At 42.5% G+C, this 18006-nt stretch overlaps 1 protein-coding gene across 25 annotated transcripts in view; it reads right to left on the reverse strand.

Moving 5' to 3' along the window:
• MBNL2 (muscleblind like splicing regulator 2) overlaps window positions 1-18006 on the reverse strand; it is a gene marked incomplete at its 3' end in the record, with an annotated part of 77712 nt that overhangs the window by 21413 nt on the left and 38293 nt on the right. For 11 of the 25 annotated variants that reach the window (XM_082000890.1, XM_082000909.1, XM_082000908.1 and 8 more), the window contains exons 2-4: window positions 10902-11066; window positions 7679-7879; window positions 6235-6498 (exon numbers count right to left, since the gene is read on the reverse strand). In XM_082000890.1, coding sequence (XP_081857016.1) covers window positions 6235-6498; window positions 7679-7879; window positions 10902-11066 — 630 coding nt within the window. Of the gene's footprint in view, window positions 1-6234; window positions 6499-7678; window positions 7880-10901; window positions 11225-18006 lie in introns of those variants that run through there. The other 14 variants (XM_082000894.1, XM_082000889.1, XM_082000907.1 and 11 more) reach the window with 7 other exon arrangements.

Here is an 18006-nt window from a genome sequence, read left to right on the forward strand (position 1 = left end):
ATATAAACACTTCACAGAGATGCAGAAAGTTGTAAGGATACGCCTACAAGAATTCCTGATAAGTTAGTTAAGTCACATTCTAAAGCAGAAAAAAACAATTTGGAAGGCTACATTTTCAAATACAAAGCACCAGTGAAAGTTGTAATGCATTACAAATGCTATTAATACCAGTGCTTGCGAGGTGAGGGTCTTTTAATTAAGAGAAGTGCGTCATTCAATAGATTCGGAGTTCAAAATGAGAGAGGTTCTCCTTTTCCAATACAAAGCAGAACAAACAATGTGTCTGGTTACACTAACTTATCATTAATTCCTTTTTTTTTTTCCCCCCTACAGCTGGGTGATTTTTGTAATTTTTTTTTTTCCTTGTAACTTACCACATTACATTGAGAGGGAAAAAAGTCTTTCAGAATTTAAAACATATTTTCTAAATTCTGCTACAACCTTCAGTACTAGCTTCAGGAGCAGGGAGTAAAAATACTGCGCTCAGTTCATAAGTGAACGTCAACGTATGAGTTAGGATACCAGTCTAGCATTATTAATTTTTTAAAAAGAAAGTATTTAGGCATAGTACATAGGCATATACGTTTATGTATACTTCCATAATAAGGTCAAACTTATAGCCATAATAAGGTCAAACTTATAGCTGATATGATGGCATTCTGCAAAAAATCTTCTCATATAAAATATTACTTTCAACCTTTATAGTGTAAATACTTCTTACAAACCTTTAGAAAGGAAAGGAAGATTTACTTAGGAATCAGAATTCTTACTTTTGTTTTTTAAACACAGGCTGATATTTAGCTCTTTTTAGGATATACAGATTATGTCTATCGTTACATCAGTATGTGGAAATAGGGAACAAAAGTGGGAAAAAAAAAAGAGGACAAGGCACAAAATACCTACAAACAGCTTAAGGTCACAAGATTAGCTAGTGCCAACAGGGTATTTTGCAGGATAGCCCTCACTTTGCCTATTCCGTGTTCCTGGCTCTGTCGCATCTACGTTGCATGAGGCTTCCCAACGCCTTCCCCATCTCTCCTTCAGCGCATTTCTGGATTACAATGAGCTTTTTTATTACAATTACAATTACTCCCTGAGCTACAGGATCTGCTCATCTGTCTGGGTCCAAGACTCAGACGTAACAAGAGACATCTGGTGCAAAGTGAGGATCTGGAGAGCATCTCGTGCCTGAGCCGGGTGCTGTGCAGCCGACGTGTGGGACCCGCCATGGGTACTCCTGCAGAGGCCACCACTCCGTCTGCATGGGGCACAGCCTCAGAGCCACTCTGCGTCCACCATGGATGGAAGCCTACATGGAGGTGAAGCGTTACGACTGAATTCAACATTATGCAATGGTGAAGCCCACAAATTCAAATCAATGTCATTAAGAGTAAAGCGTTTCAGTTAATTACCTTTATTATGCAAATGTAGATCTTAACTGATCTCACTTGTTAACTTATTATCTCTGACTGCCTTTCTCGACTTCTCCACGCTCTTCTTAACCTCACCTCCCTATTTTGAAGCTTTTTGCTGGCTTTCCTCTCATCTTCCACAGTAAGTTCAGTCTCAGTTTTCCCAACCTGAAGGCTCTAGCTTGATCTGTTTCTAAACCTACTCATCATCGTCGTTTCCATCTAGTCTCCCCCTCTTTTCAGGCTTTCAGACTGACTGTCCATTCTTCTCTCCCACCTTCATCTTTTCTTTCATTTTGTCCTGATAGTAAAACCTCCGTGTCCTCTCTGTTCCATCAGGTTACCTCCTGCTCAACATCTGATCTCCTACATAACTAACAACCAAAAAAATCAATAGCTACAGACTGGAGAGGAAAAGGCTATGGAAAGAAAATAAAGATAATAATGATCAAAAAATGATCAAAAGATAAAGATAAAAATGATCAAACATACTGAGGCATAGTATTTGTCTGCCATATGTCACACTGATACGCTATAATGTCTCCTGGAATACGAGCAAGACCCACACAGCGGAGGCCAGCACGGGTGTGCAAGGAGCTCCTGACTAAACTCCAACGCAAGAAGGGAAGCGAACAAGAGGTGGAAGTGGGGACAGATGGCCCAGGAGGAACAGGGACACAACCCGAGCATACAGGAATTGGTTATGAGGGCCAAAGACCACCTGGAGCTGAATCTGGCAAGGGATGTGAAGGACAGTAAGAAGGGCTTCTCCAAGTGTACCAGCAACAAAAGGAAGACTAGGGAAAATGTGGACCCGCTGGTGAACAGGGCAGGCGACCTGGTGACACAGGACACTGAGAAGGCTGAAGTACTGAACATCTTCTCCACCTCAGTCTTTACTGGTACAACTGACCTTCAGGCCAGCAGAAGACCAGTGGGAGACCAGTGGGAAAGTCTGATGTGAACAAGATTTACCCTCAGAGGAGGAGGATGATCAGGCTAAGGAACATTTAAACAAACTGGATGTACACAAACGCATAGGACATGACAGGATGCATTGATGGGTGCTGAAGGAGCTAGCCAATGTCACTGCAAGGCCACTCTTAATTATCTTTGAAAGGTCCCTGCGATTGGGGGAAGTTCCCAAAGATTGCAAGAAAGTAAATGACATTCCTGTCTTCAAAAAGGGCAGGAAGGAAGGTCTGAGGAATGACAGGCTGGGCAACCTTACCTCAGTCTCTGGGAAAGCAATCGAACAAATCCTCCTGAAAACCATCTCCAAACACATGAAAGCCAAGAAGGTGATGGGGAGTAGTCAGCATAGATTTATGAAGGGGAAATTGTGCTTAACCAACATGACAGCCTTCTACAAAGAGCCTGGCTTTGTGAGTGACGGGAGAGCAATAGATGTTGTTTCTCTTTACTTCAGAAAGGTTTTCAACACTGCCTCTCATTTCATACTCAGACAAACTTACTTAGTATGGGCTAAATGGGAAACAGTGAGGTGGACTAAAAAATTGGCTCAACTGATTGGCTCAAAGGGTTGTGATCAGCAACACAAAGTTCAGCTGGAACTGTGGTATAAAACTTGGAGGAGTGGTTGATGCACAAGATAGATGTGCTGCCACTCAGAGGGACCTAGAAAGCCTGGAGAAACGGGCACGGAGGAACCTCACTAAGTTCAACAAAGAGAAATACAAAGCCCTGCACCTAGAGAGGAACAACCCCAGGCACCAGTACATTCTGGGGGCCACCGAGGCTTGGCAGAAAGGGCCCTCAAGGTCCTGGCGGACACCAACTTGAACATGAGCCAGCAATGTGCCCTCACAGAAAAGGCAGCCAACAGCATCCTGGGCTGCATTAGGAAGAGCATCACCAGCAGGTCGAGGGAGGTGATCCCTCCCCTCTACTCAGCAGTGGTGAGGCCACATATGGAGCACTGTGTCCAGGTCTGGGCGCCCCAGTGCAAGAAAGATATAGACATACTAGAAAACAGTCCCATAAAGGGCCCCAAAGATGATTAAGGGACTGGAGCACCTCTCCTATGAGGAAAGGCTGAGAGAACTGGGACTGTTTAGCCTGGAGAAGAGAAGATGCAGGGGGATATCATCAGTGTATATTACTATAATACATATATTACTCCCTTGGCAGTAAAGATGGAGCCAGACTCTTCTCAGCAGTGCCCAGTGACAGGACAAGACGCAATGGGAACAAATGTAAATACAAGAAATTCCATTTAAATGTAAGAATTCTTTTTTTAATTACTGTAAGCATGATTTAACCACGGAGTAGTTTGTCAAGGGAAGTTGTGGAGTGTCCATCCTTGGAGACTTTCAGAAGCCAATTAGGCATGTCCTGGGCTATCTGCTCTAGCTCGACCTGCTTGTGCAGGGGCACTGGCCGTGGCGATCTCCAGAGGTCCCTTCCAACACCAACTATGAATTCACATTTTAACTTAGGCTGTACATTCTTCAGTGACTTCTTATGTTCTCTGATGCACCATATGACTATTTGGAGCTCCTCGAGTACAATGATAGCTGACGCTGTCTTCCAATGCACTTCACATTTAAGCTGTACACAGTCTATAGCCTCTTTCACAGTGTCTTTCCCCTTTCTTTTTACTTCAAATGATGAGGTCAGCTAAGACACCTGAGTAAAAATTCCTGAACTTCAGTGTACAGAAATACAGACAGGGCATTTTCTGCATGGTCCCAGACTGCAGAATTCATTGACCTTCAATGTTCTAACCCTACCCATAACACTCACCCCTCTGAGCACATGGAGCTCTGGAACAGGGCAATGCAGCCAGCTCCCCCAGGAAGGAAAACCTTTCTGACACAATTTTGACCTGGGAGCAACCTGCAAATGAACCCTACAGGTCAGCTTTTGTATTTCTGCCTCACTTTCGCTCTCTAGATCCAACTGAGTATTCTTGGTCGCTCCTGGGTGGCCTTGCAGGCATATATCTTTTCTACCACATTTTTGTTGTTATTGCCATTCCAGTGATTTTTGATTCACTCTGTTTCAAATCTATATTAAACAAAAAAAAGTTGGATTGTGAAGAACCTTTTCTGTCCGGTAGTCTAAATATGCCATTAAAATAATTTGTACATATTTTCTTGCAAAAAATTACCTCGAATTACAGGTCCCTGCCTTCTTCTCCTGTGATATTAGAATGCCAACATTTCAATTCTGTGTTTCCAAAGATGCTTCATCTTGCTTTAAGGCTAATGCAACTTCAATTATGGCTTATTCGAAATCATAGGATATATATCCAACCATTACTAAAGTGCAAAAAAAAATTAATCCCCTCATCTCACCTCTTTCTTCTTTAGTATACTGCATAGAAATATTACATTCTCTAAATGGACAATAAATATTGCACAGTAGAAGCTAATTAGAATTAAAAAAAATCTCCTTTGCTTTAATTTCCAGATGGTATTCAATTTCTGCAAGCACAGGAATGTTTAACTAAAAATCATCCAACTTGAAACAGAGACTGGGGATACTATAAGAGAAAGAATATTGAAACTTAAGCAATGTTCTTCTGTTTGGAGGTTTACTTTCTTGCATAACTTATCCTTTGTCCCTCAAAAAGTCTGGTCTTTGCTAATTTGCTAAATACAATAGCTTCGGGTAGTTATATACTGTACTGTACTGTGTTTCTGGTAGGCTTTTTACCCAGAGAATAACTGTATTGTCTGTAACTATTGTATGCACTGCCCACAAGTCCACAAACCACATCTGCTTAATTATTCGTCCACTGCCAGCAATGAGGACAATGATTCTTTGATTTGCTGCCAGCAATTTCGTCTCCCAAGTCAGATCCTGCATGCTCGATTTATCTAACTTTATCAATACCACTCTATTTAAATTTATCAACTTTCCTGGTAGCAACCATTAGGGAGATCCAATACTGGTAAATGGATGGGCTGACTTGTCTGAACAGTTTTAAGTAAGAGCTTAAAATATCTGAAAATAGAAAGCCCTCAATCTCTTCTGACTATAGTTACTATGCTTTTTTTAGTGATTCCCATTTTAGTTTACTACTTTTAATCCCTATGATTCAAGTAACTTGCCCATGACAGTGGGAGAGGCAAGAAAAATCTCTAGGCGTGAGATTCATCTAATGAAAGTTCAAAAAGACAGAGTCAACACTTTTCAGTCAGCGGGGACAGACATTTGTCTACGGAGGGCAGTTTTTTCTCATGCTCAGACAGGCACTAATGGTAGATCAGATGAACGTGCTGGTTTTTCCCCACTACCTACAAAGTGAGACCAAGGTGGCTAGGCTGGGCTCAGATATCTAACTGTCTGACATCTACGGTGGCGTGAGCTGAATTTTAATACAGGTTTCTTTTCTACTACCCATCTCTCATGCAAAAGCTCTCTCTTTGCTGTTCTTCCTTTTCTTCCAAATTTCCACATGTATATCTGTCATCAAAGAGCTAAAGCAGCATATGTGCCCCTATTTTTCCAGAGGACATTGAAGCTTATCGGTTTTGTTTCTGTTTGGAAATACTACGGGCAAATTTAACATATAATCAAGGCAGAGAACAGAAGTGGTATAGAGTGTCATTTGCTTCACTGTCTTGGATAGAAATACAGCATCAAAATAAGGGCATAAAGAAAAAAAGTGCTTCCTCCCATCAAGCAATAGTAATAATTTTATAAATTCTTATCTTTTACCAAAAAAAAAAAAAAAAGGAAAAAAAAGAGGCAAAAGAGAAAAGAAAGTACAAGCGAACAGCATTAAATTGAAGCAAAATAGGCATCAAAGAGCTTCTGTCAAAAAAAGGCAGCCATATATGCCAGCACTTACCATCACAGTCGCAGCTGCCGCAGCTGCCTGGGCTGCCACCGCAGCCTGGTTGGCTTGGTGTTGCGCCGCTTTGATTTTGGCCTGCAAATGTGCAGGAGGGTGAAAATACTTGCATTTCTCCCTCATGCAACGACCTTTTATGTAATCCATACACACGGTTACGGTGTTGTCGTTTGTGTCAATCATTGTGCTGTCTGCCGGATGCGCGAAGCGGCAATCAGTCTCTCCACGCGCACAGTTTCCCCGCTGGAACTCCCTGCACACCTACGTGCAAAACAACACGCGTTGCAGGGGAAGAGCCGGGCGCGACACGGAAGGGCAGGGAGAGCCCCGCGCCCCCGAAAGACAGACCTGCCCCCTCTCCCAGTTAGTTCAAGTTTTTCAGCGAATTCAATTTAATAAACCCTTCATCTTCTTCTGGGAGAGGGAAATGCATCTATTTTACTCCTACGTGCTTGGCTCCTCGGGTAGCTCTGCGGTACGGCAGCTAAATGAACTTGACATGCAACAGAAGCATTCCCAAATGCCTTTCCTTTCTCCTGTCTAGAAAACACCTGGGAAAGATACTTACTGAAGTGACTTGCCCCTGCATAACTGGAAATCACAAAATACTCAGTCCCTTTCTGCCTACACTTTATATTCTTGCAGCTCCACTGGTAGGGAAGGATCTCCTCTTGCTGAGACCCAGGGAAGACACGCATCAGTGCGTTCACGGAGTCCACAAACAGAACGGAGAGCCTCCTTAAAAACAATTTCCGAAAAGGGGCAGAATGATCATGCTGATTCTCCTAGAAAGAAATGTGCTCTAGACGCTACTGCTTAGGCTTTTGGGAAAGGACGTTGATTTCTGCGAGAGCCATTTGGCCTTCTTGCATGCTTGGGTCACAGATTCCCCTGAGCCCAGCCATGCGGAGATCGCTCAGCACCAGGGAGGCTCTGCAGATAGCTGGGGGCTTGCCCCTTCAGTCTGCCCCAGGGCTGGTAACGTGCGACATCTCCCTTTGTAGCTCAAGGCTGAAGGGCTATAAAATTCCCCTAATATTGACCCGTAAGGCTATAAAATTGCCCTTATATCAATGCGTAAAAGCTGGGACAGAATTAATGCTGCAATAAAAATGTGCTTGTTAGGTATTTCATCAAAGCATACCTTTACAGGCATGTATACTTGAGGTATATTGGAGGAGATGAACTTTAAGAATGTATTATGTATTACATACTTTAAGAATGTATTACGTATTAAATTTGAGCGAACACGCTACTTTAAAAATAACAGCGTTTAATGACCACTGGCTGCAAGTGTAGAAAACCTGCCTAGTTACGTGGTCGTTATTTGTAGCAACTAAACTTAAGCATCGCTTCTAAAACAATAGAGTTCTTCCCTCCAGGTTCTTTCACACAGCCTAACAGAGGATTGTATTTCTAGTCATGGCGGTGTCTACAGTACCTCCAGTTTATCAGTCCTGAGGAGTTTCTGAGTAGCAGTTGAACCGGGGACTGAAACCGGTGGACTTCCAGGAACAATGACAGGCGGCGTGGGCAGGATCTCAGTCGGGACTAAGCCAACTCCCGGGGTTACTGGCGTTAGGTAAGGAGCAAAGCTAATAGCCGTGTTCGTTCCTATTGTGGGACCCACGGGAAATGTGGGCTGCAAAACGAAAACACAGACCAAGATGAAAAAAACCCAACCCCTTAATCAAGCTATTAGTTGTCTTTTGCATCTTCTTTCTGGTGCCGATTCATTTTCTTAATCAAAAAATGTCAAACAGCTGGCAAAACACACAACATATTCTCTTCTTTTAATCACTAACACATTCCAGTGGCATACTAAGAACCGCACTTTACAGCTCTATTATTGGAAAAGAGGCTGCTGATGCAAAGGGAGTCGTACTTTGAACCTGAATCTCTATGGAGGTCCAGCTTACATTGCAGCCTTATTTACACATCTGAAAGTAGAAATAACAGAGACTTTATTGCTTTTTCTCAATACCTGTTTTCCTTGGGAAAACAGGCTATTTTTCAAAGTACCAGATTTCATGGGTGAAGCGTTATTAACTATATTAAAGCCATATTTCTAATAAGAGCATATATAATGAGCATGGCATGTAACTTCCATCTGTTTGCATGCTGTATTTTGCCACCTCCTGCAATTATATATTACTATGGCTCACGCATCAAAAAACCTCACCTTTGTGAATGTTTGTGTGCTCAGCTGTCAGCCGTGGCAAGCAGAATAAATATTATAATCTCAGCTGGACATAATATTTAGACAGGGATTATTCAGGCTTAGCTAGAGTTCATCTTACAAAAAAAAATTGATTGGAAGGAATGATATGGGTCTAAAAATCTGTTTCATGCCTTCCTACAGCGTGTCAGTGAAATCAAGACCAGAAGAAAGAGTGCTTGTGTGATGCTAAAATGCAGCTCTACCAAGGCTGAATGGTGGGTTTGTTACCACCACCTCCATGTGGGGTGGAGGCAGAACATCACCGTGGTCAGACCACGGTCAGACCTGGAAAGTGCTTTAGTTCTGGAGACCTGACATTTACTTCAGAGAGTGAAACGATGGAAAATTATGCAGAAAACCAAGACACATCTCAGATTAGCTTTGTCAGAAATTAAGTTCCCAAATAAGATGGCAGCTAGAAATGAACCACTCAACAGCAGAACAGTAGGGAAAGACTTGAAAACACTTAACGAAGGAAGAGTGTCTTTCTCATCAGGGTCGCCTGCATGGCCTCTGCTGGAGATGGGAAGCCAGCCACGCACAGTATATAGAAAATATGCAAGAGAAAGCATAGAAGCTATAAGGTTTATTTCTGGATTTTGTGTTGGTGGGTTTTTTTCTTCTTTTGGCTTTAGAACCAATTACTAAATTATAAATCAATGTGAGTTGGTACCAAGAAAATGCTTTGAGCAGCAGATTAGCTGGGACACTCAACTGTATGGAAATGGCATTTACCTGATCAAGTGAATAATGTTCTGGTTTTATCAGAGATCAACTGGTTGATATCAAACAGCACAGTTTATATGTCAAGTGTGAGCTAAATTCTTTAGAGCATAATAATGAACATGTACACAAAACAACAGTTCAACTACGTTGGGGACAGTACGTGTTACATAAAATATAAATGACAGCTTTATATCAGATCTAATTTTAAGAATGTCCACGCGTCAAATGACTTCTATGGAATTTTCTTTCACTTTTTATCCATTTGGTCAAGGCTGAGTCATCTTAATCTGGCAATTTATGTGAGACAGAGAAACAAAACCCAGCTCTATTATCACAGCAATCAGTACAGAAGGCATTCTGTCAACAAAATTGTAAAGTTCGAATGATTAAATGGATGAGCAGAAAAAAGTGTAATGTTGTGACTTCAATTTTTCTCATAATACTAAGAGGTGGAATCTATTACTTCATGGAAACTTTTTCTGGTAAAAAATCAAGCAGTAAAAAGCCAGGAAATATCAAAACACATTATGCCAATATACCAAGATACATTTTGACAAACATGTACCAGAAATTCAGGGACTCCTAGCACCAAATTTTCGTTCATGCCTCCCACCTTACAGCAGATGTTTCAAGCATAAAAACACTTTTGAAAAAGGTGAGCTTCCTGTGACCAAATACAGCTGTCTTCCTCTGAGATGCTGACACTTGGCTCCTGTGATAGCCCGTGGAAAGACAAATGCACTTATAAAACCAAATCATCTAATCTGAATGCAGATGTCTGAAACCAGCCAAGCAAATAGTAATTAGAAGTGCCTATTTCTTTTGATAAACCATAAATGGACCTAGGAAGCCCAGGGCAGAAGTTGATGCCAACACTCCAGATGCCCCAAGTTAGAGAAGGAAATCCCACTCCAGTGCCTTACACCAGACATTCAGACTGAGAAAACATCGTCAGCAGCCACATGTGAAAGGTTTAATTCAGATTACTTGCCTAACCGTGCTTTCGAAGTCTGGTACAAGGAGAAGCTCAACTGCAAAGGCAGCCCAGAGCAATTGATCATTTTCATGTATATCCAAAGACACTGCTCGTGCCTGCAAGACTCTAGTTTTATGTCACCTTCTGGATTTGAATTGTCCCAGGCACCATATGTATTACCTTAAGACAAAATGCTGAATTTGCAAAGTGCACGCACCAGCAATTCTCGGTCTTATTTTGGGACACTTTAGATTTCAAGAGAGTAAGAAAATGCTGCCCAGAATGACATTAACCTTTGTTCCTGTTACTGGGATTAAAAACTATTTAAAGCCATTCAAACCCATAGACTCCTGAGAAACTTTGCATTCCTACTCAAATAGCTTACTATCAAATTATTATTATTATACAAATTTTCACCTCCAGAAGGATTATAGGTAAAAACCTTGCAAATCTAGACTAAACCTGACATGAACTGATTGAAGGATTAAAAAAAAAAAGGGGGGGGGGGGCAAAAAAAGCAAATTAGTCTGGGATAAAAAAAATGTATCAAAACTACAGCAAGACCCCACTGTATCTTCAAATGCAAATATAAATTAAAGTATCTCTAGCATCTTGGCAATTCCTTAAGTCAACAAATGAGGACTGTTTTTACTGATACTAGTTTAGAGAAATTTTGCAGGTCAATATAGCCTTCTACTTCAACTTTACTTACCAGTAACACCATCAGAGAAATATACTTACCACTGGCTGTAGCGGTGTCCCTGGAAACATGAACTGCATTTGCTGGGCAAGCATTGCTGCTGCAGTTTTTTGTTGGATTAAGTTGTTCCTGCCATTGATTTCCAGTTGAGTTTTTAAATGTGTTGGTGGATGAAGGTACTTGCAGTTCTCCCTTGTACAACGACCCTGGAAAAAGAAGTCACACTAATTGGTCTGCTGCTTTTGATGATAGTTTAATGCCTTTGAGCAAAATATTACACCATGAAGTAAGCAAGAGCTAATGAAATACAGGGTGTTTCCTGGGGACTATGTAGCAAGCTGGGAGAAGCTGATGGCCTTGAGCTCTGCCTCAGCCTACTACCTCTGACTGATCATAAAGGCTGTTAGCCACACACACAAAAAAAAAGAGAAAGACTTTGAAACAGCGTTTTCATTGTTAAGTACAGATAACTGCTATACAATCAACACTCTGAATATTATCCTGAACTGCCTCTCATGGTATCTTGGCTAGATTATACGGTGTTACCATAACATGAATGTTTTTATAAATTACATTATGAATAACAAATTTAAACCTTCTGTAGGAGAAATGCAGCTTTTAAGCACATTATATTAAAATATATGTCGCAGTAAGGATCTAAAGCAGCCAGTTTCCGCTTGTGTTCTCTTGTACGTTCACCCTTATCACCGTTCACTGCCTTCTAGCCTCCTGTTTTTACTACATTAGCACAACTTTGAAGTATTTCTATTGAGGTATAAAAGAACCGAAGTGAAGCTGGTACTTTCGCAGCCTAAATTTAGAAGCAGTGCACACAACTAGATTTGAAGGTACACAGCAAAGCAAGAGCCCCCGATCAACCTGAAAACAGGAGTTTTTAGGCAGTTACGAGACAATAAGAGACAATTAAAGTATGGGTGGGCAGTCACCACCAGGGTGGCCTGGTTGGAGGAGATGGACACGGAGCACACCTCTACAAGCCGTGCGTGCTGACAAAAACATAGGTAGAGCAGCATAATATGTGCTGATATGTTTTCCCCCAGGAAGGGAAATCGCAGGGTGCACCAGCAGGTTGTGCAGCTGCAGGGCAGGATCTGCAGAGATCAGAAGCTCCTCGATGACACGGCTCACACACCGTCACAAAATTTTAAGAGCTGTGACCAGAGGACCTAGAGCATTAGTCAAACTGCATTTGACACACTCAACTTGTAGGAGGTTAAGTTTCCCATTTGAGACGTTTTTAAAATGTGTTTTTTAAACTTTCCATTCACTGGTATAAGGGCTTTACAATTCGCAGCCAAGCAGGAATATCCTCCTATAGCCAAGAAAACATTAAGATCCCTGTGCAAGCAGGTCACACGGTACACACGTACGCTGACTCAGCGCATGCATACGCGCGTGCACACACACTGCTGCAAAACCTTCAATACGCTTCAAATGCCCCAGAACAGCGTTAATTTTATACTTGTTACTCAGACACCGAAACACTGCTGATTCTGCCTCTAATCTGCTGTTAAGATGTAGTAACTAGCTACACAGGAGTAAGTTAAACGTGCCCAGGAAGGTTCTCCTGCACCGAGGACATGGGAATGCAAACAGCTATTTCCACGCTATTAACATCAGCCCTTACCTGAACTGTGCCTGGCCACTGTTTGGGAGTGTGCTAAACGGCAGAGGCCAGAAGAGTTCAAGAAAGCTAAAAATCTAAGAAAAAAGAAGGTCTTGGCACTCAGGAGCACTTCTTGCTGCTGTTTTATCCTGTTAGCATAGACGCAGCCATTTTCAGGACACCTTCTGACTTCTGTTGTGGGAGTCACTAATTCCTTCTGGTTTAAAGAAGTACACAAAAGGAGCGCTTTTTTTTTTTTTTTTGTGAGCTGGCATGAGCAGAAACAGAAATAGTCACGATTTAATGGACACAGATGAGGCCTGGCTCCTCCATTCAGGGGGAACAAGGCCATTGCCTTCATAATGTTAAACTGGAGCATGTTCAGCGCAGGCAATGAGCGGATGCTTTTGTGTTGGCTGATGAGGCCAACTGATTAAGACATTTTAAACTGAGATCTATTTAACCTTGATCTATTTTGTATATGAATGGTTCATATGGCAAATCTGAAAAGTTAACCAGCAAAATCAAACCAAACTACTCTACCTGATGGAAATATCTACATACGGAAACGAAAGTGCTCCTCAAATAAGGATTGAGAGCAACTCTCAGCCACAGTGGCTTCTGAAGTACCTTAAGCCTGAAGAATGCCTTCAGCCAGCCCTCCACTCCCGCCTCTGAAAGCACACGGCTACTATATAGCATCGCTTCAAGCTCTGCAAAGCAACCCACAAGTGCACAAAAGATTGGTTATTTCAGAAAACTTTCCAAAGTAATCCAAACATACAAGAATGTACTGTCCTCTCTAAACTTATTCATGTCTGTGCCTCATTTACTAGTTTTTTAAGCTCCTGGTTAGCAATGAATGTACTATAAAAGAGTTGTGTGGCCCCGTCACGCTACTATAGAAAGCGCTGTAAACAGAACAAGCCTTGTTAAAAGGAAATGACCCAAAATAAACCACAGCAGAATGAGCACTGAAAATAGTGAGCAGACTAATCCAGCCGTAGCTACCAAAATGAAATAAATTCTGAGACCAGCTTTCACTTTTTGTGTCTACAATGGTTGGGGGAAAACGCCTATAAGCAACTTTTCATTCCTTTTTTAACAAATGTTCCATGTCTCTGTGAACTCCTAATGAGATTAGCTTCAGACTGAAATGGGGCTGATTCCCAATGACCGATCATCGCAAGAACAAAAATTCAAACTTGTGATATCATCTGAGTCAAATGGGACCCTGGATTTTTTTGTTTATTAGAAAGCCAAATACGAAGTGCAACTGAGAGGATAGCACGTATCAGCCAAACAGCAGAACAGGCAACTGTATACAACATGCAGAAGTATTCAACATGTTGGTTGGGTCAACATCTACAACAAGAGTCCACTTTGGATTCTTGCAAAAAACTGCTATGCTAGCACATCACCTCATAACAGATGAAGAGACAAAATTGAGAGCTTCAGCTTGAGGATGCATCAGTATCAAGCCTCTGAGGCTTGGTTCATCACAGCTCTTAAAACCACAGCAGTTCAGGAGCTGTTCCATAGGCATTCAGTCCTCCTGGTGCACTGCGGCACAAACTCTGTCAGCAGGATGAGGCAGGCAGCAGGGAAAATAATTGCTTCATACAACTTTTAACCTGCTCCCAAACGTGAGTCAGAGTCCTGAAACTGAGGGTGCAGACAGATTGGTTTGAAACTTGGTCCACAGAAACTCCTGTCACCCGTGAAGTGAAGGTTATCGGCAAGCACATCATAAGCTGTTGTGCACTTCCCGTGCGAGCTGATGCAAAAAGCTCACCTTCAATGAGCTGTCTCTTTATCTGCAGTGGATAGCCATGATGAACAGACATGGGATTAAATTCCCGGCACTGTTACGCCCCTCATCCTGCAAGGACGGTACCTACCTCCGACCTTTCATTCCTCCGCCTTTACCCTCTGCAGCTAGACTAGCCTGATGCGCAGGGCCAAATTTAAGGCAGGTAATGGAAGGTTTGAGCAGAAAAACTACTTTTCTACTGCTAATAATCCAGACTGGGAAGGTGCTGTGGCTCGTGTCGAGGGTGTGCCACAGGCTTCATTCCAATTCAGAAGTGGGAGAGGGAAAGGGTGCACCAAGGGGCCGGGGACTCACAGGACTCCAGTGCCCACCACTCAGCAGCAGCAACAAGAGGCTCCACTTCTGCAGGGGCAATGGTCTTGGGGGCTGCTACCGGCTACCCGGCTGGCTTAATATCAAGAAGACATCCCTTAACGAGCCATGTCACACCACTGACTTTTTTTAAAAAATAAACAGATTTCCTTATTAAGAACAATAGGTAGCTTGCCTAAAATCAATGGCACAAGTCAGCCCACAGACCGGAGTGTATTAAAAAAACAGGTATGTACTAAAAATTAACATTTTAAAATGAGCAAAACGAGGCGAGTGCAGAATTAGCACCCCGTAACTGTGCATATTAAAATACTAAGAACCCATTTCCTGTGTACAAGTTGTACAGCCACAGCTCTGTCTTGAATATTTTATAAACCCACAGCTTTCTTCAGTATTTTACTATTGCTTTAATAGTAACAATAGTAATAATTGATCCAGGCCCAGGCTGGGAATTGCCTATGCATAATAATGAGTTAATTTTTACTTACTAAAATTACCTTTATCTTTCATAAAAATAAGATGCTTGAATTAAAAAAAAAAAAAAAAGCAAGCAAAATAATGTTTCTTTTATCTCTTAAGCCAAGAATCGACTAATGCATCCACAAACATTTTGCTCAGGTACTGAATTCTGCTTTTAGGACAGGGGTCAATACATATGCTAAGCATGCTTATCATGAAAGTCCCACTAGTAAATGTAATAGCTCCAATCTATACAGTCAATCCAAAACTGCTGAAGGACACTTTTCTGCAGCACAATGTGGTGTGTTTTTTTTTTTTTTTTTAAAAAGGCAAGGCTAATTCAGGTTGGAAGGGACCTTGAGAGGCACCCAGTCCAACCTGCTCAGAGAGGGTCAGCCCCGGGGTCAGGTCAGCTTTCTCCAGCCAGGTGAAACCTCCACGGGTGGAGCCTGCACAACCTCTCCAAGCATTCTGCTCCCTTGCTCAGCTCTCCTTACCACGAACATGATTTTCCTTACACTCAGTCTGAACCTGCCATGTTTCAGCTTACGCCAACTGCCACGTGTCCTCCACCACCCATGGCTGCAAGGAGCTGGTTGTCCAAGCTGCCTTTGGACAACCTCCTTGTCAGTACTGGAGCCTGCTCTTACAGGAAGAGCGTCACCATGCAATGTCGTCGCGTTGTCTCCTGTTAGCTTGCCCGTCTCAGGTTTGAACGCTGAGGACTTGCTAAGTCTTTTTTAAACTGTACCAGCTAAACTGAGCCTCCCTCTGCGCTTTACCTCGTACCTTGGGAAGGCAGCAGCCCTGGATACCTGTCATCTTACCAAAGCAGCAGTGCTATCCATGATTAAACTAATCAAATTACATTTCCCTTGCATAGTTGAAATGGGGAAAGTTCAGCTTGAAGCTGACCATACAAATCCAAAGGCAACTGAGGCAATTTATTGATACTGTTTGCGGGAATTAATGGCGCCCGCCTCCTCCACCCCTCAGCATAGCCTAAGATCTGACCCGGGACACCTCATCACCCTTGAAAGACAGGTTATCTGATGAGGAGTGGAAACAGGGACGCCTCGCCGATGTCCATCCCTTATTCCTAACCTCTCTTCCCAGGGTATTTCCAGCTCCACGCCCCCCCCCCCCCCCGCCCTATTCTCCCTAAACTCCCAGCTTCCTCCCATACCCACCTCCCTCCCTCCTCCTCCCCCAGAACATCCTCCCTCCTCTCCTAACTATAGACCAGGAAACAACTCAGACGACAAATATAACTTGCTCAAGCCGTGAGGGCCAGCCAAAATGCACACGTGGCTGTCAGACCACGCTCGGGAGCGGCTCAGCGCACGCTAGAGCTTCTTCCTTAACGGGGTAGTAATTTGGATCTCTCTCTTCTACCTAGACACTGATTTCTGCATAGCCAGCAAGAACTTTGCGATGTGCCTTTGAGATGTCTGCTTCTGCCAACTTCGCTTCAAACTGGCCAAGGTGTTCAAAAGTTATGAGGGTGCGAGGATGATACTGGCAAAAATACGGATAGTGCAATTATGCAAATTCTGTTTCCTTAAGAAAACAAGCTAAAACTAACAAATGTAGATGACACTGTATGATCTCTCAGGATTAAATATGCAGTCTTGTGGAAAGAAAAAAAAAAGTATATTAATTCCAAGACATGAATGGTTTTAGAAGGCATCTGAGCAACTGGTTCTACAAGGGCAGAACAATTTTCTGGTTCCCAGCTAGACACTCCAAGTTCCAAACATTCACTAGAGTTAGGAAAAAACCCACACACACAAATTTTTTAACAAAATAATGACCTGGTGCCCCAAGCACCTCTCCTATTGGAAAAAAAAATAAATTGCCATTTTCCGTACCATGCAGCTTCAGCAAACTTGCACATGCTTGTAAAGATCAGATGACATTTGAATAAGCCAACGCACTTGCAACCATGGGCCTGCTAGCAGCTAGGCATCACCTGCTTGATACTGATACTAGACACCTGAAGATGCCACGTGCTGTTCAAACCTTGGCAGAGCAAGAGCTAGCACAAGCCACCGTCCGGCGCGGTGGCAGCACACAGCAAGAATAGCCACAGAGACAGCAGTGTCAGCAGCTGCGGAGGGACCTAAGCCGTAAATACTCCTCTGGAAGAGCTTCTGACAAGAGCAGAAACTGTTTCTTCTCCTTTGGGATTTCTCCTCGGCAGCCCCTCAGCAAATTCTGGTTGGAATGTGTGTGGCCTCACCCAATCGATTTAACCATTTCACCATTGCATAAATCAGGAACTTCTCAATTCCAATAATCCCGGGCTCCGTGGGGCTAAAAATGGACCCTGTCAATAGAAGGGCAGGGTATTTTGAGATACCTAAGCTTCTGCTGCTGTCCACAGACAGCCACGCTAACTCTACCACCCCAAAATATCCAGTTCAACTCTTATTTTTCAAATGCAGAAATACCAAAAAGGAAAAAAAAAAAAAATCTGAAGAAAACACTGACTGTATATTCATAGGCAGAGAGGGATGACTTCTTGTGTTCTACAGGACTTGCATTTATGCACTTTCCTATATATTTTAGGACATGAGAGTTCAATTGCCAAAAGCTCTTTCAACACTCAAGGAAAACTACTAGACTTCAGTTTGGACGGAGTTAAAAAGCATTTTCCATCTAGCATCACAGTATGGGCATTCAGTTTTCCTGTGCAGGTCTATCTGCTTCCTAAGTTCTCTCAGAAAGTAAAAAAACAGGTAACACAGCCCCATTAAAGTATCCCCTTTGCAGTTGCTGTGAATATGTACAATCTTACAGAGTCTGGAGGACTGCACATGCCCGTGGAGTTAAGCGTATGTGCAAGGACTTAGAGGATTTAGTTAAGCCTTAAGAATGATTAGTCATAGATTTTTCAAAACGTAACTTTGTG

This window comes from Phaethon aethereus (assembly GCF_964289735.1).
Source record: "Phaethon aethereus genome assembly, chromosome: 1".
Lineage (NCBI taxonomy): Eukaryota > Metazoa > Chordata > Aves > Phaethontiformes > Phaethontidae > Phaethon > Phaethon aethereus.